We start from the raw sequence: 27,217 nt of genomic DNA on the forward strand, positions 1-27,217 counted from the left end.
GCCTCCAGGCAATCATCAAGAGCATCCACTAGGAATAACTCACCAGCGCCGCCAGCCTGAAAGGGAGGAGCACCCGGCTACGTATCCCCGACCCTGAAGAGGGGACACGGCCGACTCCGAAGACCTGGAAAGGCGACTGGCTCGTCTGCAGGAGGAATATACGGCACCAGGAGAGGTGCCACCCCCCTCTCAATGTGAGCGGCTACCCGCCACACACAGAGCAACCTCCAGATCCCATCAACATTGGCCCGCAACTACACCGGCCCCTAGGTACGACCCGCTCCCACAGCGCCCACCAGGGAGCGCCATCCCATTCTTCAAAGACAATTCTAGAAGCCAGTACCATGACATGAGGATGTGTCTGGAGTTCCTCCTGGGCGCCGCCAACCACAGCGAGCAACAGAAGTTCATCGAGCTGTCTATGCACTGTAGGCTGCCTGCGGCCAAACTCATATGCACTGCCAACACATACTCCCCCACCCCCTATACTTCGTCTATCCAGGCCCTGGACGAGCGCTGGGGACGCCCGTGGGACCACATATTGGATGAGATCCACGAGCTGGGAGAAATGGCAGACATAAAGGACGACCACGCCCTGGACGCATACTCCTTGAAGGTACAGGCTCTGGTGAGCCTCCTGACGTTTCAAGGAGCCGCCGGCCGCACTGAGCTCTATGCAGGCTCCAACGTAGAACGCTTTGTCAGGAAGCTTCCAAAGGAAAGGGAAGAGAGGTTCCGATGGGAACACAAGCGTCTCCACCCTCAACAGCCACTGTCTACCCTGATGGAGCTCTCAGAGTTCCTGAAGTCGGAGATGAGGCACATCCGCCTCCCCAAGCGGGAAGAGCCGAGAGGCAATGGACGCAGTGGACGAGACAAGTCCGACCGAACGGGGCGGCCCGTTAGGGTGCTGACCACCGTACATGAAACCACATCAAAGGAGCACCAAGGGCCCCCGAAAGGCCAACGAGGCTTCTCCTCCCAGAAGAAAGGAGAGAAGAAGACTCCGCCGCCATGCCAGTGCTGCACAGAGGTCCACTGGCTAGACAACTGTCCCGTGTTCAAGGAGAAGACTACAGAGGAAAAGAAACAGTGGATAATAGAGAATAAGCGGTGCTGGAAGTGCGCCCGTGAGCACAGAGCAAAGGACTGCACCCTCAAGGGACCCTGCAGACAGAGCGGGTGCGGGAAGATCCACCTCACGGCCCTCCACGACCTCAACAATAGAGACGACAAGGCTAAGCCTTACGGGGCGGAAGTCCGTGATGAGCCCTCTAGAGAGCTACGCAACTACTACGTGGGCCCCGTGAGGGGCAGCACTCCCTGCGTGCTGTTGAAGATTGTGCCGGTGGTCCTGCGGAACCGCGACAAGACTCTGGAGACCTACGCGGTTATTGACGATGGCTCGGAGCGCACGCTGCTGATGCGTGAGGCTGCCATCGCCCTTGGACTCGTGGGCGACGCAGAGGAGCTGGATCTCCTCACCATCCAACCAGGGCGCACCACTATTCAAGGAGAAAGTGTGGCCCTCACCCCAGGGTTAGAAATTAACATTTTTTTTCAAGGGCTTTTTTTGCCCCCTTAATTGATTTTCGGGGGCTTTTTTTTGTATTTCGGGGGCACTGAATTTTTATGATGAAAATTAACATAAGGATTATAAAACATTGTTGACACTTTTTTTTACAGTCTTTGTCCCTATGTTTAATAATGTACTGTTAATGTCTCCATATATAGGGCTCTACGCTAACCTTTTTCCCAAGGAGCACATGTGCTCCTAAATAAAATGTTAATAAATAAAATCTAAATAAAAATTTAGGAGCACACAAAGAAATTTAGGAGCACAGTGAAAATTGTTCAAGTAACAGAGTTTATTAACTATTTATCACATGCATATTATACTGTGCGTGTGCACACTATGAATTGAAAATGGGGGACCCTGATGTAAACAAGACGAAAGTCTTTCTCTGGTCTGCATCCCCTTAACAATTGTGTGTATTGAGCTGTACTGTACCCATTCTGCAATCTGTTAATAAAGTTTTCAATCAATCAAACGCAAAGGATATCGGTTGTCAAGCTGCTTTTGTATGTTGTAGTGTTGTTATGATACCAACATTTTGACTTTGATACAGATAGGAAAGGTAATGGAATATATTATTAGATGACAGAACATTGAAAATTCTTTATACAATTATTTAATTCATTATGAAATAGAAATTCCGTTTTTGGGTGGAACGTTTGTTGCAAGGAGCTAGGGAGGCGGGGACCGCTGTGTGTTACACACAACACGGAGAAATGTCCAAGCGTCTAGCTGCTTCGGTGCGTCGTTAACGTTAACGTCGGAAGAAATTCCCCACTAAGCCTTAAATTCAGAGCAGAGCAGTATCCTAATGACTTTTATGCTTCAGTCGATAAGGTGTTTTGCGAATTCTGTCAACATACCGTGGGGACTGGACCCGCAAAAACACGTGCGAATATCACTTCAAAAAACCATGTCAGCCGGATTCCTCTTTCTCCTAGTCTCTCTTTTGCTCAAAATAAAAATGAATGGGCTTTATGGCTGGCTGATTTTTTTGCGTTGTCTGATTCTGAATGTATAACTTGCCTAAGCCGGTACCGTGACTTTGTTTTCGGGCGCTACTGTGATTGGACGTTTATGCGCCTTGTGTAATGTGGGACAGCGGAGCTGTTTTGTAATCGTCACTCGTCTCGAGTAAATGATTTTTCCGGGTCGCGCACACACACATATTATTAGGGGCAAATACAAGGGAAATGCTCGCACTGTAGATCATATATATAATTATATATATAATTAGTAAACTGTCGGGGGCATTTTCTGCCCCCCTTAACTGATTTTCGAGGGCATTTTGTCCATTTTCAAGGGCATTTTGCCCCGAGCCCCCGTTAATTTCTAACCCTGCCTCACCCTCACACCGGCCGGACGGCCAAAGGAAGTCTTCAAGGTGAGCCGCGTATTCACAGCTGCCGGGTTGTGCCTCTCCAGTTACGGCTACCCGATGGAGTCCCTCATGAAGAGGTACCCACATCTTCATAATCTGGGGATCAACGCTGCAATGGAGGTGAAGCCCACCCTCCTGCTCGGCTCCGATAATGTGAACCTCACTTTACCCAAGCACATCATCCCGGGTCCACCCGGATGTCCCGTCGCCCTGGAGACTCCGCTAGGCTGGACCCTGCAGGGCCCCATCAGTCTAAGAAATCTGAACGCCCGTCAGACCCACTGCCTCTTCATTGGAGCGGGGCACGAAGACGAGGCACTGCTGGAGAATGTTCAGAGGTTATGGCAGCTGGACATTGCTCCATACAAAAACGAGAAGATACGCACTCGCTCCAAGGAAGATAAAGCGGCGATGGATCTTCTCCAAGCCAAGACCAAGCGTGTCTGCGTGCGCGGTGTCCTCAGATACGCCACACCGCTCTTGAGAAGAGAGCCCATGCCGACCTTCAAGGTTCCCCCAGGAGTAGCGAAGCCGTGTCTGCTTAGCACTGAAAGAAGACTCAGCAGAGACCCCGAGACGGCTGCCGCCTACGCCACAGAAATGAGCAAGCTCATAGAGTCTGGACTCATCAGGAGGCTGAAGCCCGAGGAGGCGGAAAGGAGTACCGAGTCATGGTACCTTCCACACCATAACGTTAAGCACAACGGAAAGAACAGAGTGGTATTTAATTGCAGCTTTCAAGTGCGCCAGCAGAACCTCAACCGCTATCTCCTGCCCGGTCCAACTCTGACCCCTCCTCTCCTCGGAGTCATGGTGCGCTTCCGACGACAGAAGACCGCCATCAGTGGCGACATCAAACGCATGTTCCATCAGGTGTGTTTGCTCGACGAAGATAAGCCACTCATGAGGTTCTTGTGGAGAGAAAACCAAGATGACCCGGAACCGTCCTGCTGCCCTTCGGGACGACCTGCAGCCCGTGTTGCGCCACCTATGCCCTGCAGCTTCATGTCGACGACGGCGCCGCACCCCCCGGAGTCTCCGATGCTGTCCACCACAGTTTCTATGTGGACAACTGCCTCCACAGCGTGGAGACCGCGGAAGAGGCCTACAAGCTGGTGCATGACATACGCACCTTCCTGGCCACCGCTGGCTTTGAGGTCCGCCAGTGGGCCACCAACGACCCTGAGGTCGTCCGAGACCTCCCAGACGAAGCGAAGGCTGACAGCAGCGAGACCTGGCTCTCCCAGTCAAGTGAGGACGCCCAGGAAATGACTCTGGGTCTCCTCTGGCGTTTCAAGTCCGACACCCTGTGTTACCGGCAAAAGAAAATCGAAACTCGCCATTACGTAACCAGGAGGTCGATCTACAGTACTCTGGCGAGTCAATATGACCCGTTGGGTTACACCAACCCCTACACGACTCGTGCCAAGGCTCTGGTCAGCGAGCTGTGGACTGAGGCGAAGGGATGGGATGACCCCCTACCAGAGACACTCGGGGCGAAGTGGAAGAAGTGGGAAGAAGAGCTCCCCACCCTCCAACAGATCGAGTTTCCCAGGAGCTACTTTCCCTCGAGCGTCAGTCTGACCGGCAGCCCTTCATGTATTCTGTGACGCGTCTGAGAAGGCATATGGTGCAGTAGCGTAACTGCGCGTGGTGGAGCCCGACGACACAGTCCACGTCTCCTTCATTCTTGCACGCTCAAGAGTTGCACCCAAGAAGCAGCAATCCATTCCCCGGCTGGAGCTCTGCGCAGCTCTAAGTGGAGCCCAGTTGGGAAAGATGCTGAAGGAAGAGCTGCACCTCCCCCTTCACACGGTGTCGATGTGGTCTGACTCCACAACAGTCATCCAGTGGATCCAGTCGACTTCGTGCAGATATAAAGTATTCGTGGGAACAAGGGTGACAGAGATCCAAGAGCTTGTGGGGATCAGCTGCTGGCGATACGTTTCGACAGAGGTCAACCCGGCGGACGTGATCACCAGAGGTGCGACCCTCGAGGAATTGGCACGTCCCAACCTTTACCACCGTGGACCCGACTACCTACGCAAGCCAGAAGAAGACTGGCCTTCTCCTCCGAACTTGGAGAACGCAGAGGTGGAGGTGGAACTTAAGAAGTCCATCTTCTGCGGCCTCACCGGACTCCAAGACCCTTCAAACACCGACGGTCCCAAGGTTGAGGATTGCCAGACCCTAGAAGAGCTCCAAGTACGTACCTTCCACCACCGGAACCCCGGTCCCGGAGACCCGACCCCCCTCAGCGCCGACGACTACGCCGCAGCTGAGATCATGTTGCTGCAGAGGGTGCAGCGGGAGGTCTTCCAGATCGAGATGGCGTGTTTGGGATGGAAGATGGAGCTACCAAAAGACAGCAAGCTGAGGCTACTGGCCCCCGAACTGGACGAGAAAGACCTCATACGTGTCGGAGGCCGCCTACGACGGGCTCAGGGCCTCACCGAGGACAGCAAACACCCCATCCTACTCCCCTCGAAGCATCCGGTGACTAACTTGGTGATTCGTCACTATGACATCAAATTGTATCACCCTGGAGCGGAGCGGCTCTTCGCGGAGCTCAGGAGAAGGTTCTGGATACTTCGCGGCCGGGAGGCTGTGCGGCGTTACCAACGGTCATGCACAGACTGCCAGAAGCTCAGAGCCCAACCCATCATGCCACGAATGGCTGACCTCCCATCCTGCCGCCTCAGTCTCCAAGAAGCGCCCTTCCACAACACGGGCATGGACTGCTTCGGGCCCTTCACCATCAAGGCGAAGATCGGGAGAGCAACTGCTAAGAGATGGGGAATCATCTTCAAGTGCCTCACCACGAGAGCCGTCCATCTCGAGGTGCTGGCTGAAATGACAACAGACAGCTTCCTCCAGTCATTCCGTCGATTTACTGGAAGGAGAGGGCGACCCCATACCTTATGGTCTGATCACGGGACGAACTTCAAGGGAGGAGAAGCTGAACTCATCAAGAGTTACCACCAGATGAGTGAGGAGTTGAGGGACGAGCTGGCCTCCCAACAGGTCACCTTCTCCTACAACCCTCCAAATGCACCCCACTTCGGTGGAACGTGGGAGAGAGAGGTCAAGTCAGTAAAGGCTGCTCTAGCAGCCGCGCTCAGAGGACAGGTTCCGAAGGCAGAGGTCTTCAACACCGTGCTGGTGGAGATTGAAGCCATTCTGAATTCCAAGCCACTGGGGTACGTCAGTAGCGACGCGGCCGATCTCGACCCCATAACACCCAACAGCCTTTTGATGGGGCGGCGAGACGCGGCCCTTCCCTTTGCGGTCTACGCCTCCACCGAGATCATCGGCAGAAGACAATGGAGGTATAGTCAGGCTTTAGCCGACCAATTCTGGAAGAGGTTCACCACCGAATATCTCCCATCGCTGCAAGGCCGCCGCAAGTGGATCACTGAAAGAGGCAACCTAGAACCAGGAACCCCAGTCATGATCGTGGATCAGGCGCTTCCCCGAGCCCGCTGGCTCACCGGAGGGGTGAAGAGTGTGGTAAAAGGGCAAGACGGAAGAGTCCGCTCGGCTATCGTGGATGTCGGAGGAAGAACATACCACAGACCAGTGGCTCGACTGATCCGACTACCCCCGTACTCTGACTCTGACCAGCCTGAGTGACTACTAGACATTCAGCAGACCTCAGTACTGATTAGCGCCGCAAATCAGGGTGCGGCTGTGCTGAAGGGTCTGCAATTAGGTAAAATTAGACCTAAAATAATCCCCCTTTAAGTTCACCAACCTGTTTAATATGTGGGAGTTAAGTTAGTATTTCTGTCTTGCGTTGCTGGTAGGGTTAGCTCGCCTAGTGCAGCTTTCAATACACAGTAACAGGAGTTGGTTGGGCTTGACGTGCCGAGACAGCTTGTACACAACCCTCAGCCTGTCTGGCCTCACGTGGTATGAGGCTGTAATCCATCACCTGGAAGAAGGCGTGGGAAGAGGACTAACAAGCCAACTCCAAAACCCTCCCCCAGAGATGGGGGTTGGGCGTGGGGCCAACAACCCCATCCCGTAGAAAAACAAACCGTTACAAAAACGCCGACAACAGAACAGACCTCAGCCCTGGAAGAAGAAGGATCCTCAATGAGAGGAAATATGACGCTGTGTGATGAAAGCTGTCAAGTCACAGAAGTCACAGAGTCGAAACCCCTTCTGTCAACCAGAGACATACGAATTGGAACATGGAACGTCAGGACCTTGTATGAGACCGGAAAAACCATACAAGTAGCAGCAGAAATGAGGAGATACAAACTAGACCTTTTAGGAATTAGTGAGTCACGATGGACGCAATCTGGACAACAAAGACTGCAGACAGGAGAGCTGCTACTCTACTCTGGGCATGAAGAAGACAAAGCCCCTCACACCGAGGGGGTTGGCCTTTTGCTATCAACAACAGCAAAGAAAGCACTGATTGGATGGGAGGCACATGGATCAAGAATTATAACGGCCACCTTCAGAACCAAGAAGAGGAAAATCAAGTTGAACGTGATACAATGCTATGCACCAACCAATGACAGCGATGATGGAAAAAAGGATGATTTCTACAACAGACTACAGAGCATCCTGGAACAACAAAAAGGAAAAGACATCAGCATTCTCATGGGAGACTTCAATGCAAAGATTGGCGGAGACAACACAGGCTTCGAAAAAGTGATGGGAAAGCATGGCCTAGGAGAAATGAATGAGAATGGAGAAAGATTTGTGGACACCTGTGCCCTGAACAACCTGGTTGTCGGAGGAAGCGTCTTCCCACATAAGAGGATCCACAAGGCAACCTGGGTATCACCGGATGGAGTGACCGAGAACCAGATAGACCACTTCTGCATAACCAGCAAGTTCAGGAGATCACTACAAGACCTACGAGTAAGGCGAGGAGCAGACATAGCATCAGACCACCACCTACTAAGCGCTACGCTCAAGTTGAAACTGAAGAAACACTGGATGGAAACAACATCAAAGAAACAGATATTCAATGTCCACCTCTTAAAAGACACACAGATAAGAGAAGTGTTCACACTGAAGCTGAAGAATAGATATCAAGCCTTGCAAGATCTAAGCAGTGACAAAGGAGACCAGCAAGACCAATGGGAAAGGATAAGGGAAACTCTCACAACAACATGTAAGGAAGTGATAGGAATAAAAAAGAGACACCATAAAGAGTGGATATCAGCAGAAACACTACGCAACATAGAAGAAAGGAGACAGAAAAAGGCAGAAGTTAACAACAGCAGAACAAGGGCAACCAAGGCAAAAGCCCAAAGAGAGTACACTCAGGCAAACAGAAAGGTCAAAAGAAATGCCAAGAAGGACAAGCGAAACTACATTGACAACCTGGCTAAAGAAGCAGAAGAGGCAGCAGCAAAAGGAAACATGAAGGAACTGTATGACACCACTAAGAAACTGTCCGGAAAGTTCAGCAGACCAGAACGACCAATCAAAAACAAGGAAGGAAAGACCATCACAAGACTGGACCAACAGCAAGAGGGATGGGCAGAGTATTTTGAAGAACTCCTGAATAGACCGACACCACCTAACCCCCCGGACATTCAACCTGCAGAGACTGACAGTCATCAACTGTGGAAAGCCCAGCAAGCAGGAAATCCAACAGGCCATTGCACAACTAAAGAATAGTAAGGCAGCAGGACCAGACAACATCCCTGCAGAGGCACTGAAGGCAGACATAGACACCTCGGTAGAGATGCTACACCCTCTGTTTGAGAAGATCTGGGAGAAAGAGGAAGGGCCAACAGATTGGAAAAAAGGCTACTTGGTCAAAATACCTAAGAAAGGAGACCTCAGCCAATGCCACAACTACAGAGGAATCATGCTTTTATCAGTGCCAGGAAAAATCTTCAACAGAATCCTCCTCGAACGAATAAAGAAAGCGGTGGATCCGCAGCTAAGAGACCAGCAGGCAGGCTTCCGGCCCAATAGATCATGTGTGGACCAGATTGCAACCCTCCGAATCATAGTTGAGCAATCATTGGAATGGAACTCTCCACTATACATCAACTTCGTAGACTATAAGAAGGCATTTGACAGCCTCCACAGAAACACCCTCTGGAAACTGCTTCGACACTACGGCATACCAGAAAAGCTTGTCAACATCATGAGGAACTCCTATGAAGGAATGACCTGCAGAGTCATACACAGCGGACAGCTCACACGAAGCTTCCAAGTGAAGACCGGAGTAAGGCAAGGTGGTATCCTGTCCCCTTTCCTCTTCCTCCTGGCCATCGACTGGATATTGAAGACCACAACAGCACAGAGGAGAAACGGGATCCAGTGGACACTCACAACACAACTGGACGACCTAGACTTCGCAGACGACCTTGCCCTACTATCCCACAGTCGACAACAGATGCAGGAGAAGACTAACATACTGGCAGACACCTCAACACAACTAGGCCTCAACATCCACCAAGGAAAGACCAAAATACTCAAGATCAACACAAACAACAAAGACCCAGTAAACCTGGAGGGAACAGCACTTGAGGAAGTAGAATCCTTCACCTACCTAGGTAGCATCATAGATAAGAAGGGTGGCACAGAGGCAGATGTCAGAGCAAGAATCAGCAAGGCAAGGGCCTCATACATCCAACTAAAGAACATCTGGAGCTCCAAGGTAATCAGTCAGCAGACAAAGATCAGACTATTCAAATCCAACATCAAGCCAGTACTCTTATACGGATCAGAGACGTGGAGGACAACCAAGATCACAATGACTAGAGTGCAGTCATTCATCAACAGATGCCTGAGGCGGATCCTGAACATCCACTGGCCAGATACCATCAGTAACAATGATCTCTGGCAGAGAACGGGCGAACAACCAGTGGAAGAACAAATCAAGAGAAGAAAGTGGGGATGGATCGGCCACACACTACGCAAACCAAACACCAGCACCACCAGACAGGCCCTTAGATGGAACCCCCAAGGCAAAAGGAAGAGAGGCCGGCCCAAGAACACCTGGCGCAGGGACTTGGAGACAGACATCACACAGAGCGGACTGACATGGAAACAGCTGGAAAGCAAAGCACAGGACAGAGGACCCTGGCGAACTGTTGTCGATGGCCTATGCTCCCCCAAAAGGAGCGATAGGCGTAAGTAAGTAAGTAAGTTATTATTTACCACATAATGTTACACTGTCTGCCTATTGATGGCATCTCAGGTTATATGACGGTGCTGCCATCTAGTGGGCCAGAGGTGGTAGTGTTCCCTCGTAAGTGCGTCACTTCCTCTAGGAGCTTGTTGACGTAGAACTTGGCCGGACTTGTTTAGAGAACAAACGTACATCCAGCGTTGCTCGTAACGTTATAGTTTGACGGTGACCAAGGATGTAAAGTTGCTTACCAAGCGGACATTATACCACCAAGAGAGAGTGAGTTTTAGTACCCAGCTAATTCGATGTTTAGTAAACGTCTGGGATTAGCACATTACAGCGGACTATAGTATTCCCAATTTATCGTTAACAGTTAGCCGAAGCTAGCTAGCTCGGTGCTAATACCTAAAGTAGCTTCAGCTCATGCTTCGATAGCTGCTCTATACTGGCCATATCAGTCGATATATAACACAGACCAGAGAACATTTAGATAGGGTCTGTGTCGAAGGGACGCTGTAAAAGGACACAACTAGTCCTATGTAGTAGCCATAGCAGTAGCCTGTGGTACAGAGGGGACCAGCGTGCGCCGTGCAGCACCACGGAGCGGAGCGAGACACTCGGATCCACCACAGCGGAGCATCTGGTCTGCAGGAGCAGACTGGTGGCGCCTATCGGACCGGGCAGCGTCTTCCCGCCCTCATCACCACGCAGCGGTCTACTACTCCTCGTTACAGAATCCATCCGGGTTCTTTCTCACCCCCCAGGATTATTAACTCTCCACCTCTCTCATCCTGCAGAGGGAATTGTTCCTCTGACACAGTGGTAACCGCGGCAACGTTCGGCCAGAACACTTTAATAGAACTATTTGGGCGCCCATCTAAATTTAGTAATAGTATTTAATTAGGCATTGTGTAACGTGATAACAATATTTGTATGCATCTTTTTTCCCCTTTTTTGCTTATATAAATGGCATTATGATTCAAACAGTTTCCTCGCTCTTTCTAGTTTAGGTGACTCCATTTTAAGTTATTCACTCAGTTGTGTGAGTTAAGGCATCCTACCACACCCCCTAAGGTGACAATTATATACAGTCCTCTAAGCCAGTGGTTCCCAAAGTCGGGGTCGCGGCCCACCTTTGGGTGGGCCGCGCGATGATTTAATTTTTTTTTTTTTTTTTTTTTTTTTTATTATTTTTTGTCAGGCCACTGAACTTAGAAGCAGGCCAGGACAGTGTTTCTAGTTGTATTCTAAAATTCTATTCTATTGTATTCTAAAATGTGACTATATGGTTTTATATTAACTTAATAAATAAACAAAAACGAAAAATCTACTTATTTCAACGAACATTTCAAACTAAATAACAGATTATGCACATAAAACGCTGAAAACAACCGAAGCAACAATAGTATTTTAATGAGGCTATTATTATTATCATTATTATTTTGCAACAAGTTAGCCCTCTCATAAATAGCACATATAAATGAATAACTAACTTGAACTAACTTAATAGGATTGAAGTGATATTTGGCTTAAAAAATCGGTCGCCTGGCAAAAAAAAAAAAAAAGAAAAAGCCAGACGATGTGAATGAATGAATGAATGAAAACTTTATTTAACAGATTGCAGAATGGGTACAATACAGTACGGCTCAATACATACAATTGTTAAGGGGATGCAGACCTGAGAAAGACGTTTGTCTTGTTTCCATCAGGGTCCCCCATTTTCAATTCATATAGACATATATGACATACATGACATACAGATAGTCAGTACTGCTACATCTATACATTTATGACATACCAGATTTGCAAATACAGTACTGTTTGTGATACAGAAGGAGTCAAGAAAAGGGAGTATATACATTTGACGTAGAAACTGTACATTGGAGGAGGTTGGGTGGGGGGGGTTGGGTACATTGGGATATTGACAACCATACTGGGTAATTTACATTGGAGGTGGTTGGGGGGGGGGGGGGGGGGGGGGCGGGGGGCACACTGTATAAACAAGTAACACTGTACATTGAGGGGGGGGGGGAGGAGACACTGTACAAACAAACACAATTGTACATTGAACTATTGACAAAACCATACTAGGTAAATGACTGTACATTGGAGGGGGTTGGGTTAGGATATTTACAGGGGCCAGTGTTGAATTGCAGTCTCCCGTAGGTGTCCCTTGAGAGAGGTTTTGAAAGTGGGTAGTGATCCACATTCCTTTACAGCTTTGGGTAGGGCGTTCCACATTGATGTGGCATAATTGCGAAACGTGTTTAGTCCCTTATTTGAGCCGAATCTGGGTTTAACATGATTTGTGGAGCTCCCTCTGGTGTTGTGATCGTGGTATTCACTGACCTTTGGGAAGTATTTTGACATGTACATGGGTACCTTGGTCGTGTAGTGTATCTTGTAGACCAGGCCCATTGCAAGTTGTTGTACTCTGTCGTCTACTCTAAGCCATCCTAGGTTGTCAAAGTGGGCAGGGGTGAGGTGGGTTCTAGGAGTAAGGTCAAGCAGTAGTCTGACCAGTTTGTTTTGAGATGTTTGTAATTTTGTTTTTAGCGCCTTTGAGGTGCTTTGGTACCATGAGGTGCAAGCATAGTCGTAGTACCCCTGAATGAGTGCTCCTGCCAGAGTCTTCAGGGTGTTCTTGTTTACCAGAGAGGAGATCCGGTACAAGAATCGAGTTCGTTGGTTGACTTTTTTTATTACATTGGATGCCATTTTGTCACAGGAGAGATTAGCCTCTAGGATGGAACCCAGGTAGGTAATTTCATCTTTCCTTGTGACAATATTGTCACCCACTGTAACTGAGAAGCCGTCGGTCTTGCTGAGTTTGTTATTTGAACCGAAGAGAATGGACTCTGTTTTGCCCATGTGTAATGATAGTTTGTTATCAGCGAGCCATATGCAGATTCTGCCTAGTTCCGAGCTGAGGGTTTTTTCAACCTGTAACTTGTTCTTGTCAGAGACCAGCAGGGCTGAGTCGTCCACAAACAGGAACAAGTTGCAGTCACAAGCTGACGACATGTCATTTGCATAAATTAGGAACAGTAGCGGTCCTAGTATGCTTCCTTGTGGAACACCACAGCTCACTGTGAGGGGGGGGGGATAGGGTACCGTTTACCTCCACCATCTGTTCCCTCCCCTCAAGGTAGGATTGCATCCAGCTCACTGATAGACTATCAAAACCAATTGCTTTTAGCTTGTCAATCAGAATGGAGTGATTGACCGTGTCAAAGGCCTTTTGTAGGTCCAGCATGTGCATTGGGCCGCGGCTCTCTGACGCCTTATTTTCTGGGCCCTGGCCTGAAAAGTTTGGGAACCCCTGCTCTAAGCTCCCGCACAATTTATATACTGCATACTATCATGACTTTCACTACTTATCTCGTACGAAGCAACGATCCATTCCTATCCTTGCTTGATTTGCGTTTTGTTTCGTTTGTCCTGTTTATTTTGTGATCTTGTATGTTGGTTTACTTATTTTGTAATGTCATTTCTCAGTTGATTTTGTTGTTGTAGACTGTTTCGATGTCCAATGTTTTTTGTGTGTTTTTTTTCTTCTGAAAATGTACATACATTGTTTTATTGTGTTAGGAGCCCCTCGAAAACGAGATGCTACATCTCAAGGGGTTATTCCGAATAAAGAATTTCAATATACTTTGAGTGCGTGTATGAGAGGGGGAACAATGCCTGAATTTCCCCCAAGGGGATCAATAAAGGAATATCTTATCTTGTCTTGATTGATTGATTGAAAACTTTATTAACAGATTGCAGAATGGGTACAGTACAGTACAGCTCAATACATACAATTGTTAAGGGGATGCAGACCAGAGAAAGACTTTCGTCTTGTTTACATCAGGGTCCCCCATTTTCAATTCATCATAATGTGCTTGCTGTCTGCCAGTGAGCATTGATATTGTTGTTGCCCGATACAGCGATAGCTTGACTATTCAAACATTGCAATTCCATACAAAAATATAGCTGATCGACCGTTCAATCAGTGTCGCAGGTTACCTGGTGGTCCCACATAAGAAAAATCATCCTCCACTTCATCTTGATAGTGTTCTTCTTTGACAGCATTCCGCCTGTATATTCTCCCTTGTATGTTTATCAGAGCTGGGCGTAAAACGTCCATGATGCAGAAGAGTCGCTCAAATAAATAGCTAACTATGTAGCTCAAGTGATACAATAATGTATGTAATAATTTAGATGTGGTTGCTCGTGTGTCAAACTTTCCTTTTCCTTACCAATTTCTATTTACGACACACGGCATCTTTACGTGTGTTGTAACTTGTGTACGCAGAGCACGCATTCACAGATCTATAAGAAGAAGGATCGACAATACAAGCCGACGGAAATGCGCACAGGCAATCGTAATTTGTATAACATCTGTTAACGTAAAGACAAGTGTTGCAATTAAATCAATAACAGCATCAAACAACAAAACATCAACTGCTTCGACTAAACGACAATATAGAATCAAAGGAGCATCGACGGTATGTTGGTAGAAAATAGGTTAATAACGCTAGTAGGTTGTCGTCGCTGGCTAACGTTAGCTTTCCTGAATGACACGTAGTTTTTTTTTTTTAACCCAACGCTAAGTTAGTTAGCTTATACTCATACATACAAACACAGTGACAACGCTCGCCAATAGACATAACGTTAGCGTGAACCTAACCCAGATACCTGCCTTTAAAAAATACGTAACGTTAGGTCCTATATGTTTTCAACCGAGCTAGATGGGATAGCTGGCCACACGGCACAACACAATAACATGTGGTGATATCTGTTATGTCTAAAACAATAACGCTACACAAGTCCCCTCCTAATGTACAGTCCCATCCCCATATACTCTGTCAGGATCTATGGGTAACAGTACTATATGACATACAGGTATTTAGTACCGTTACATTTGTGACATATACGATATGCAAATAGGGAGCATGTCTATGTTCCCCGGGTCCTATGTTCCCCGCTTTGATTGATTGATTGAACATTGTATGTTGTGTATGTCAAATGTCACTATGAATTGAAAATGGGGGACCCTGACAAACGTCTTTCTCTGGTCTGCATCCCCTTAACAATTGTGTGTATTGAGCCGTACTGTATCGTATTTAAACGACCACATCAAACAAGAGGTGGACGCGGGCAAATACTGCGGCATGGTCATGCTGGACCTACAAAAGGCCTTCGACACTGTCAATCACACCATTCTGATTGACAAGCTAAAAGCAATTGGTTTTGATAGTCTATCAGTGAGCTGGATGCAATCCTACCTGGAGGGGAGAGAGCAGATGGTGGAGGTAAACGGTACCCTATCCCCCCCCCCTCACAGTAAACTGTGGTGTTCCACAAGGAAGCATACTAGGTCCGCTACTGTTCCTAATTTATGCAAATGACATGTCGTCAGCTTGTGACTGCAACTTGTTCCTGTTTGCGGACGACTCAGCCCTGCTGGTCTCTGACAAGAACAAATTACAGGTTGAAAAAACCCTCAGCTCAGAACTAAGCAAAATCTGCATATGGCTCGCTGATAACAAACTATCATTACACATGGGCAAAACAGAGTCCATTCTCTTCGGTTCAAATAACAAACTCAGCAAGACCGACGGCTTCTCAGTTACAGTGGGTGACAATATTGTCACAAGGAAAGAAGATATTACCTACCTGGGTTCCATCCTAGAGGCAAATCTTTCCTGTGACAAAATGGCATCCAATGTAATAAAAAAAGTCAACCAACGAACTCGTTTCTTGTACCGGATCTCCTCACTGGTAAACAAGAATACCCTGAAGACTCTAGCAGGAGCACTCATTCAAGGGTACTACGACTATGCTTGCACCTCATGGTACCAAAGCACCTCAAAGGCGCTAAAAACAAAATTACAAACATCTCAAAACAAACTGGTCAGACTACTGCTTGACCTTACTCCTAGAACCCACCTCACCCCTGCCCACTTTGACAACCTAGGATGGCTTAGAGTAGACGACAGAGTACAGCAACTTGCAATGGGCCTGGTCTACAAGATACACTACACGACCAAGGTACCCATGTACATGACTAAATACTTCCCAAAGGTCAGTGAATACCACGATCACAACACCAGAGGGAGCTCCACAAATCATGTTAAACCCAGATTCGGCTCAAACAAGGGACTAAACACGTTTCGCAATTATGCCACATCAATGTGGAACGCCCTACCCAAAGCTGTAAAGGAATGTGAATCACTACCCACTTTCAAAAACACTCTCAAAAAACACCTAAGGGAGACTGCAACTCGAAACTGGCCCCTGTAAATGTCCGAACACAACCCCCGCCAATGTACAGTAAATTACCAAGTATGGTCTTGTCAATAATCCAATGTACAGTGTTGTTTGTACAGTTGTACAGTGTCCCCCACCCACCCCTCCTACCCACCCCCCCCCCCCCCACCCAACCACCTCCAATGTACAGTCCCCACCCACCCCTCCTACCCAACCCCCCCCCCCCCCCCCCCCCACTCCTACCCACCCCCCCCCCCCCCCCAACCACCTCCAATGTACAGTCCCACCCCCACCTACCCAATCCAATGTACAGTTTCTACGCCTAATGTATATACTCTTTTCTTTCTGGACTCTTTTTGTATCACAAATACAGTACTGTAATTGCAAATCTGGTATGTCATAAATGTATAGATGTAGCAGTACTGTCTATCTGTATGTCATGTATGTCATATATGTTACGATGAATTGGAAATGGGGGACCCTGGTGTAAACAAGACGAAAGTCTTTCTCTGGTCTGCATCCCCTTAACAATTGTATGTATTGAGCTGTACTGCACTGTACCCATTCTGCAATCTGTTAATAAAGTTTTCATTCATTCATTCATTCACCCATTCTGCAATCTGTTAAATAAAGTTTTCATTCATTCATTAATTCATTCACACAGTCACCCCCCTCTTTATTGACATGTTATTGTGTTGCAGTGTCTAGCAAAAGAGTGATGGCAGCGTCTTCCTCGTCGTCCTCCGCCGGCGGTGTGAGTGGCAGCTCGGTGACTGGGTCTGGGTTTAGTGCCTCAGAACTAATCCCACCGAGGAAAGTCCTGTACACATATCCTAAAGGCGCTGGCGAAATTGGGTTGATGGAAGGTAGGTTCACGCTTGCTAACTAAGTTATTGAGAGTTAATTAGTTTGAATATGGCCACCAGTGATGTCATCAGAGGACACTGAATCCTTGTGTTGTGTTAATTACAGCGCTGTGAATTTATGTAGATGGAAAAATAGAGATATGGATCGCAATAGGGATTGCTATTCTTTCCATCAATGTAACATTCCATAGACGTAAGTCTTTCTCTGGTCTGCATCTCCTTAGCACTTGTGTGTATTGAGCTGTACTGTATTGTACCCATTCTGCAATCTGTTAATAAAGTTTTCAATCAATCAATCAATTCAACGTCATTTCATGGAGCTGTGATTAACACGACACCAGGATTCAGTGTCCTCTGATATCACTGGGTGGCCATATTCAAACTCGAATAACTCAATAACTTTCAAAACTAAATGAATGTGTTCAAAGCAGTTTAGGGGGGTGTCTAATCTAATGTGTGTGAGATCATGTGTAAAATAAATCAGTGTTTTTCAGTGAAGTTACCCCTTTGTGAAAGATGTTCTCTCTCTCTCTAAACTCTACAAGAGATTGTGCAGATCGTGCCTAATGAGGCGTGCCGAGGAGAGGAGCAACTTTGGGGGCAAAGCTGCATGTGAATACATTTAGTACAGTGAGAGAGGCACAGGGTCAAATGCAGAATTGGACCTCTCTTTGTCCTGGCTTTGGGATTCTGCTGAGCTGTTCTATCTGGCTTTATCACCAGCTGAGCGTACCCATTCATTTTCCTTGTGTCCACTGAGCTCCCTGTACAATTAGGCAAAGGGAGGGGAGGAGGGGGTCTCAATTGCAGTTTTGACTTGAGCAATTTGCCCAGAAAAAAAGAGCTTGACAACATTATTTTCGCAGTGCTGTATTATTTCATCAGCTGCAAATGGCTTCCTCAAGCCAGGAAAGGAGCTTTATTGATCACCAGTTCAGTCCAAATCATTCACCTGCCACTTAGTTTATTTACCGTTCAAACTAATTTTTAAGAATGGAAAATAATCTCTGGATGATTATTGGTTACTTACCAAAGTGTATGTTACAGTAAACAAACTTTCCAGCCACAACCAGAATCAACTAGTATTTGGCTGGTGGTAATTTGCGATGCTGCAGCTTCCTCAAACAAAGTGTTCTGTGTGGGTGTGTGCAGGATCCCTGGCTTACACATGAATCTGCACATTGGAAACAACGTGAACAACAGTTAAAAAAAAAAAAAAAAAAAAAATGTTTTTTGTGTTGTGTCATTATTGCCCAGCCCTATAGCCAGCCGGAAATAGAAAGAATACTTTTTGACTGTCCTTGAGGCATCCCCAACTTTGTGGTTGACCCACCGTGTCATTTATATGCTGAAGGCAGCAAACCTCAGTCTGGTCGACAAATAACTCTCCATTACCACTCCACACAAGAGGATTTGCTTATGGGAGCAGAAGGCCCATCTGGCTCCCAGCAACCCTGCTTTGTTGCCTGTCTAGCTCCACATGCACTAATTAATGTGCTTAGTTTGGATTGGGCTGGAAAAGCAATGAGTGTTGCAAGGTCAAAGACAAAGAGCATACAGTTGAATAGGACAGCGACGAGGGGCAGAGGGTCTCGGATCTGTTCCTCCCTGTTCTGTGGAGTTGTTGATGTCTATATTTTATATTGTTGGGATGCTGAGCGGCTCATTTACATAACTTGGGTCATGTTATTCTTACAACTTAGTTATACTGCCCCTCTTACACCTGCTCTATGCAATGGCTCTAGGGCTGGTTGATATGGCCATAGTGTATCATGATATTTTTGGTAGTTTTGATTTAGTATTTAGTTTTCCAGTACTTAAATTACAACATGATTTCTTATGTCATTGTCTTGTAATACAATTGTCATGGTGCTATTTCATTCTAAATATTATATAAAAAATGTTGAATACTGCTGCAAGGAATTTTTTTTGATTACGGTAACTTAAAAATATACAGAATCTTATGTGTATATATATATTTCTTTTACAAGTATAGCCTATATTCTGGATGACAGCAAGGAAACTATACAGAATACCAGTGTTCTATGCTCTGCTTTGTGCCAGACATTGGTGTCAGTTCTATTGAAGCCTATGGGAGATGCATGGATAAGCAAAATATACAAGTTGAGGAAATATACATCAACCAATATATCAAACGTTAGCTAGTTAACAATTCAACAAATTGCAGATGATTTTGACATCCGAGGTAATAACCTGTTTAAATGTCATAAACGAGGAGATGGTGATCCCATTCAACTCAATGTCGGCCAAACTGAAAGTTTCCACACTTGGCACCAATGTGCGTCCACGGCACGCGATACACAGTGACTTGATGACCTCTTTTATAGTTTCCTTGGATGACAGTATAGTAAAAATCCTTACCTTTGCATGGATCCATGACGGTATACCTTTTTATATTCTGTATACCTCTCAGCTCTACATGCGACTACTTATGATTGAATCTGTCTGACCTATTAACATGTATAGGTTGGAAACGTTGTTGTTGTTTATGAAGTAGCTTGGCCTACCAGTGCTTTTTTGTTAAATATTATTCACCAATATTCAATATCTCAAGAGAGCAACACGACTGACACGTGTGCTTGTGTGTGTGTTACTTTCAGACGGCTCTGACAGATTTTTATGCGAGTCTGTATTCAGCTATCAAGTTGCATCGACATTGAAACAGGTGAAGCACGGTAAGTCTTTTCTCTTTTTTTAATAGTAATTTCATATAATTCAATTCCTGTAAAACTAAATATGACGTGTGCTTAACGTAGGCTCAAACAAACCAATTTCAACCAATAATATGACCTTTTTGAAGTGTTGACCTCTTTTAGTTGTTGCAACAAGTACAAAAAGACACGTCGAGGCTAAAGCTCTGGACTAGTCTGCCTGAACAGCTGTTGACATGTTTAAATGTAGACTTAAGGACTTACCTTTTTAGATTTGCTTTGATTATAACAAACTATTTTACTTTTATTGTATCTTTTTATTGCCCTCCTTTTAATCTTGTATATTTATATCCACAAAACAACAGTGTCAGGGATATTATGTATTCAGTTCTTCGTGTGAACGTAATCACTTGAATCATTTATTAAGAAAGTCTTTTCATATTTACTGTGGACACATATTACCTAGTCTAGAGGAAGAACACTATTTATTTTGGTGACCCCATGACCGTTCCTCTAGCACCACCGTCATGTCAACCCTTTAATTTTCAAATGAGCATGTCTCCAGTCCTGAACCATTAGTTGTACAGTCACGAATATACCCAGAGATGCACCTCCTCATCATGATCAAATTTGCCATAAGAATCTGTAAGTCCATCGTATTGGATTAAAAAAAAATTGCTTATAGGCAAACCATTACTGGAAGATCCAATGTTAAAAGGAGGTGTTACTTGTGAAAGCTTTGTCTGATTTGCACCAAACTTGACAAATATGCCCTATTATAGCAAGGAGGCCTGTGAAACTGAGTAATTTCACCTCATGCTATTCTCACAAAACTAAAAACACAAACCCCTCAACGACTTGTCCGACGAAATTTGAAATGTGATGTCCCTTTGATATCCTACTGATGTTATCAATACGTGATACGTAAAAACAATATGGTCAAAAGCACATTTTCACTACTCCTAGGCCGCATACTTGATTCTTGTTAAACCTTTGTGTAGCATCTATGGACCGTCAGTTTTAAGAGTTGCCTAAAGAAAATTGGTAGGCCAAACAGTTTGACTGGATTGGGGGTGTGGTCAAAACACATTATTGAGGATTGTGGTGTTTCAGGGATTTACAATAACAATAATGTTTTGTATTATTATTTATTTTAAATACTTTCTTTTGATGTTTGTAAAGCGCAGTTCAACCGTATGAAATATGCTATATAAATAAAGCCTGATTGATTGTTTTGTATTCTCCCAGATCAACAAGTGTCTCGAATGGAGAAACTTGCAAGTTTGGTAGAAGAGCTGGAAGCAGACGAGTGGCGGTATAAACCCATTGAGCAGTTACTAGGATTTACACCATCATAGATGAAGAGCTTTTACAGTATTTGCCTTTGGTTGACATGTCAGCCACACATACTATTGAAATCAGGATAAAGAAAAAGGTTTGATACAGTAAAGTAAATAATCTGTTAACACTGGACCTTGATAGTCCATTGTAGACTCTCCACATCTTATCAATGGAGGGTATCGTAACACCTCTTATCAGTATAGGTTATATTAGTAACTTCTCAGTAACTTGTCAACAGTCTTATCAGTTGACTGACAATAGGGGATTGTCACTTGTTCGCAAGCAGCAAAGCTGTAAGTCATAGTTTTAATCTAAAAGGTGACCTACCTACCGTAAGTGTTCCTGTTACCTTCAAATAAAAAATAAATAAAGTCTGTTGAAACTAGTTAAAGGTCTAGATACTACTGAGAAGATATAGATGGTCTACAATGGACTATGAAAATAAAGTGTGGCCAAAGATCTACCTTTATTTCATCTCCACAAATACTTTTTTCACTTTAGTGATTTAGCTGTTAGGACTTATTTCCAACATTTTAGGCATGTGCTGATAAAACCACAATACTGGATTTTATATTGTAATATGAGAAGGGATATGAGATTATTAATATAATCACTAGTTTACTATTGTTTATGTGTATGGTTTGCTTGTGTGTTGTTTCTTGTTAAGTCATATTGTCATGTTTGACCTTGTATTAACAAATTGAAATAAAACGGTGTATGTTACTTGTTAAGTAAATGTATGCATTAGACAGATTTTATGAAATGGTTAGATTATTACATCGTCAACTAAATAATTTTTTTTATAGATTGATTCTGCCAGATACTATTGTGCAGCCAACTACTAGGCTAACAGAGGCAAAGAGTATCTTGTAGGGCTGAACAATGAATTGAAATTTGATCAAAATCACAATATGGCAATCACAGGAGGCTGCAATATTTGTTTAAAGCATGTGTCAAAATACCTGAATTAAGTATTGTGGTCCTGTAGACATGTCCCGGCCTACAAATCGTATTATACATACTTAAAGGAGCAATAGGCGGCCGTTGATTTTGGGCATAACTTAGAAATATGTTCAATTCCAAAGTTTAACTGAATTCGACAACGCCCTTCCCAATCAGAACGCATCAGGATGCCTGTGTGATACATATAGGTAGCTAGCAGGCAGCTATTTGTTAGCAGCAGGCCTTTGTGTACATGCAACTGTTATGTGCATAACGAGCACACAGGTCACTAGAGGGTTTGATTGCTCATTCCAATAATTTGACTTGGTCCTTCATTCATCAATCCTGATGAATTGAAAATGGGGGACCCTGATGTAAACAAGACGAAAGTCTGCATCCCCTTAACAATTGTGTGTATTGAGCTGTACTGTTTTGTACCCATTCTGCAATCTGTTAATAAAGTTTTCAATCAATCAATCAATCAATCAATCAGATTGGAATAGCTCCTGGCCCTTACCGGAACAGATTTTTTTTCATTTCGGTGTCAAACGTCTTTTATTTTTTTTGTACTATCGATTACTGTCAAGATATAATAAGAAATGTTAAATGTTGCTAAAAATCAGCGGCCGCCTATTGATCCAACATCTTTGTTTGGTACAGTTCCCTGCAAAAATAGCACCATGATCATTTTAAACCCGAACGGTTCGATACCGGCGGTACCACATACATTTCATGCCATAAATAGATCAATACAGTCCATATTAATTAATGTTGTGTTTCTTTTTCAAATGTAGCCAAGAGTAAAGACCCTAACCCTATCAAAACAGCAGTCAAATTGTATATTTTCAGCACTACATTTGTTTACCAATGATTTTAACACACTCCCAGCCAACCACGGACATGTCCGTGTTTCGGATCCAACGGTTGAGGGCCAACCACGGATATGTCCGTGTCAAGGTTGTTTTGGCTTTTATTCCATAATAATAACCTACTCAATGTCCCCGAGCGGCACTGCAGAATTACCCTACTCTTGGAATTCGGAAAAGTGCATTACCGGCCAGATCCTCGTAGGGGCGCTGTCTCGATAATGCAGTGTTCCCTGTGGCAGAATGTGTTTTATTTTTATTTTTTATCTTGAATGGACTTGCCTGTTAACACTTTGATCGCCATGGTTAAATTCATAATTTACCATCCCTAGCCAGCTCTATTTGTCTATGGAGAAGTTCCCCTTTTTTGCAGGGCTATAACTTTTTAAATTCTATTGCTAAATTGACATTATTATGGCCCATTCAATGTCCTATATCCATTGTTCAGGGTGTAGCAACGTTATACTTTTTCATTCACATATTCATACTAAAATATGGTCTAAAGTATAAGTATGTTTTTATCGTTTTCTGCAGCTTTCTCCAGAACTTGATTTATAGCCCCAAATGCATTATATTGATGATCAAATACAGTTTGGTAGCGATCGGTGCCAGATAAAAAATGTCAACTGGAGGTACTTCTAGAAGTTACTACGTATGATCTGATGATGACTGGATGGGCGGGGGGTCGTTTATAATTCCGTGGGCAACGTTATATCATTCACCTAGTGTGGGTCATATGATCATCAGAGCAGTTTATATGGAACACGTTAGAAAATAACGCTGGATCTTACCGTATCTTCCTCGCGCCGTTGGACGATCAGCTTGGAGTAGACAGTTTTCGATTATGGGATGTTGATCTAGATCAGGGGTCAGGAACCTTTTTGACTGGGAGAGGCATAAAAGCCAAATATTTCTAAATATATTTCATTGAGAGCCATATAGTATTTTTAACGTATAATAAATTAAATATGTCTTACTTTTAATGCGACTTCTGGTGCTGCATGGTTTTGCTGATGGCCTTGTAATCTGGTTCATACGTGCTGAGGTTGAGCTTCATGCAGGCGTTGAGGCTTCCATCAGTTAAACGTGAGCGTAGGTTGGTCTTAATGTTCCTCATATGCGAGAATGACTGCCCATATGCATATGTAGAGCCAAACATGGTCAATACGGCAATACTCACGCTGCATTGTGTGGTATGTCACAGGAAGCTTGTTCCAAGTTTTAAGAATCAGCTGGTCTTCAGGTTGAAGATTTTTAATTTCTGTCCACTTGTGTTCCCTCGCCAGCTCTGCTCGCTATATCTTCAGCTACAGATACTATTAGCTGTATCTTCAAAACTAATTTCTGTTTACTTTAAAATGACACAGTATTATTAAGAAATATCACAAGTATTAAATTTTTTTTTTTTTTTTTTTTTTTTTTTTTTAACTCAAAAAATTCTGGGAGCCATATGCTGTCACCAGAAGAGCCATATATGGCTCGCGAGCCATAGGTTCCCGACCCCTGATCTAGATGAACCATTTCCAGGTTGTATAATACTATATACGTCCAAATAACGTTGTTTATTGAGTTAGGGCGAGCGATTGATTATCTAGTGTGTCGAGATGGAGTCCGGCTAACTATCGCGAGTGCCCGGACGAAATATGGATGAGCACTTCCTGTTTGGCGCGTCACTTCCTGTTGGCCGATCTGCTGATCGGCCACCAGATGGCGCTCTTGAACCGTTAGAGAGTTGAGTGGAGATCAGCAGTATATCTCAGGACCCCGGAGGAGAAATATGATTTCGATCACAGATTTTTGAAATATTGATATCAAAGACGAGTTACGGTGTCTTCGGCAGAATGAGCATGGCGAGCAAAGACGAGTTACGGCGTTCCCGGCGATTAAAGTGTTAATCTGAAGCTATGCGTGTAGCATGTAGCATTGAATACGTTTTTGGACGCTGAATTCAGTATGCAGTAAAGGAATATATCATCAGCCAATGGACATATTGATCTACCAGATGGCGATCGATAACTGGGAAATCCTTTTTGCAGTCCAACCATCCCACGGTAAGAGCTTTTTCACGTAAATTACAGCCCAATCGGGCCTTGTTATCATACTCAACCAGCCGATCAGCGAATACGGCTACTGAGGCTAATGCCGTTATTGGTAATCAATAATCAGAAACGACGTCCCCCGCCCCCCCCCCCCTTTCATGCATTCATGGTGGACCATGATACCGACTATGCATTTAGATTTTTAGCTCTAGCTTCTGTAGGGCCGAAACGCCATTCGATTTAACGTTATTAGCTATTAGCCCGTATCTCATTTTGCAGGAAATATACCAGACCAATCCCATATAACGCTTATATTCACGAGGCTATAAAATGGGAACGTATTGATGAAAAAATTATTTATTTCGCCATTTTGAAGAGACGGTTTATAGTGTCAATTGACAATGAGAATGGACAGATAGCAATAATATAAAGTATAGATTTAGCTCTACAAACAGCCTCACGCACAATGAAACCTTATTATGATAAGCTGGCCTTATAGAGTGGGTCCGTCTAATACCCGTGGCCGTCAATGTGTTAAGTGTTATTAGCTAAATATGAGTTTATAAATATCTCGGCGCATCCCGGCAGAAACCGGATGAATTAGACGGAAATAAAGGAAGCTGACATGAAAACGTTGTAGTCCTAAGAGAGAAGAGACCCAGGGCTTTCGATGGACAGACATTTCATAAAACTACACTACCCAGCTCACACCAGCCTCTGTCAAAGTGAACAAACATGAACGTTATTGCCATAAAATAGAACAAATTGTTTCTTTACCTTTCTGTGAACGTCTAGAAAAAAACCGCATCTCAATCTGATGAAAAATGGCAGAGCTATTTACATTATAAAAAAGTAACTGTACTTACAGTAGATTTCATTCACGTTTTTTGCTGCCCTGTCAGGGGCGCCTGGTGGTACTAAATCCAGATTGAACTCTGCCATTGGAAAGAGGAGATTTGGCCCAATCCATAGATGTATGACTTGGCCATAATGTCATTTATAGGCCTGATATTCTATATTCGTATATCAAATTGCATGTGTCCGGATGGCAAAATTCAGTACTGTATCTACAAAAAAACCTGTAAATCATCTGTCCTTTATTCATTTGCACATGTGATCTCAAGTAGGTGCTGAATGAGCTCAGTGGCTCAATTCTTCACATCTGGTCAATGTTAGCATGGTGTTATTCACTGTCAAAGATGGAAATTAATATAATTGATATTCTCCTTTGGTTCATTACAATTTACTCAAGCATAGTAACAGACACAATATTTCTGACACTGGGAATACATTCCCTGAGGTCCATAGATGTCCCTAGATGCAAATGGCCCTTGTAGAAGTGGAGCAATCTTCCATTTACTTAGGTATGTACTTTTAGGCACATTTTCAGAAAATATGTCTAGGGCTTAACGGGTAAACATTTTTCAATGAAAGTAATGAAGCAAAAAGTATTATTCTCTCCAATATTGAGTCCTATCACAATTGCAATATCAGTCAAAATATAGATAGAAAAAAAACATTTGAATCGTTCAGCCCTAGTATCTAGGTTAACCGAATACATCCATAGCAGCACGGCTTATTTTCTTTTACACACGTCTCTGCGCCGTCACTCATAAATCTAAAAGAAATAAACACTGTTCCCTGCCACCTCCCCCTCCTTCAGTAGGTCCTTGCAGCTGCTCGCTCCAACAGCAGCAGGCACTCATGGCAGGACAAAGACGGCCTGTCAACAAGATCATACTTGGGACATTCCCGGGTCACTTGTTGTGTATGTGTGCCCGCTGCCACTGTGAAGTACTTGTCCTCGCCCAGACTGTACTCTCATCTCATCTATCTCAGGGTTTTTGATGGAACGTTTGCCGTGTGATCTCTGTACGTAAACGCATTAGGAGGGTTGTTGTTGACTCCCTCAGCGGACGGCTAGAGTTTCAAACTGAAACATGACACTCTTGTTTACATCGGATTCGGATTCTTTTAATGTCACTTCTTCAAACATGTACACGAGTGACATTCTTGTGTTTAGCTTCCTCTGCCTTGCTTACAGCAGCAAATGCACTATTCAGAATAAAATATAATAGTCATCAAATTAAATAAAGTTAATATATATATATCGGTACGACGGTATATAAAAATAAGGCATTCAAGGTAGCTGCATAAAAATA

The 27,217-nt window shown here is 44.6% G+C and overlaps 2 protein-coding genes across 4 annotated transcripts in view; one reads left to right on the forward strand and one right to left on the reverse strand.

The window, feature by feature from the left end:
* Positions 1-14,305, reverse strand: part of ascc1 (activating signal cointegrator 1 complex subunit 1) — a 74,835-nt gene extending 60,530 nt beyond the window's left edge. For all 3 annotated transcript variants that reach the window (XR_014620201.1, XM_084323842.1, XM_084323843.1), the window contains exon 1: positions 14,083-14,305. Coding sequence is in view for 2 of the 3 variants with exons in the window: in XM_084323842.1 (XP_084179968.1) it covers positions 14,083-14,203 (121 nt within the window). In the remaining variant the exon portion in view is untranslated. The remainder of the gene's footprint in view (positions 1-14,082) is intronic.
* Positions 14,306-14,410: 105 nt separating this feature from the next.
* anapc16 (anaphase promoting complex subunit 16) lies at positions 14,411-22,945 on the forward strand. The gene is made up of 4 exons (XM_084323850.1): positions 14,411-14,564; positions 17,031-17,195; positions 19,817-19,891; positions 21,116-22,945. The coding sequence occupies exons 2-4, from the start codon at positions 17,048-17,050 to the stop codon at positions 21,223-21,225; spliced, it is 333 nt and encodes a 110-aa protein (XP_084179976.1). The 5' UTR covers positions 14,411-14,564; positions 17,031-17,047; the 3' UTR covers positions 21,226-22,945.
* The last annotated feature ends 4,272 nt before the right edge of the window (positions 22,946-27,217 follow it).

Source organism: Notolepis coatsorum (assembly GCF_963971535.1).
Source record: "Notolepis coatsorum genome assembly, chromosome: 10".
Lineage (NCBI taxonomy): Eukaryota > Metazoa > Chordata > Actinopteri > Aulopiformes > Paralepididae > Notolepis > Notolepis coatsorum.

Excerpts from the sequence above, each read along its gene's own strand:
- anapc16 (XM_084323850.1), top strand. The coding sequence starts at position 17,048 with ATGGCAGCGTCTTCCTCGTCGTCCTCCGCCGGCGGTGTGAGTGGCAGC. Across the intron at positions 17,196-19,816 it reads CGAAATTGGGTTGATGGAAG|ACGGCTCTGACAGATTTTTA; the intron begins GTAGGTTCACGC and ends TGTTACTTTCAG. Across the intron at positions 19,892-21,115 it reads ATTGAAACAGGTGAAGCACG|ATCAACAAGTGTCTCGAATG; the intron begins GTAAGTCTTTTC and ends GTATTCTCCCAG.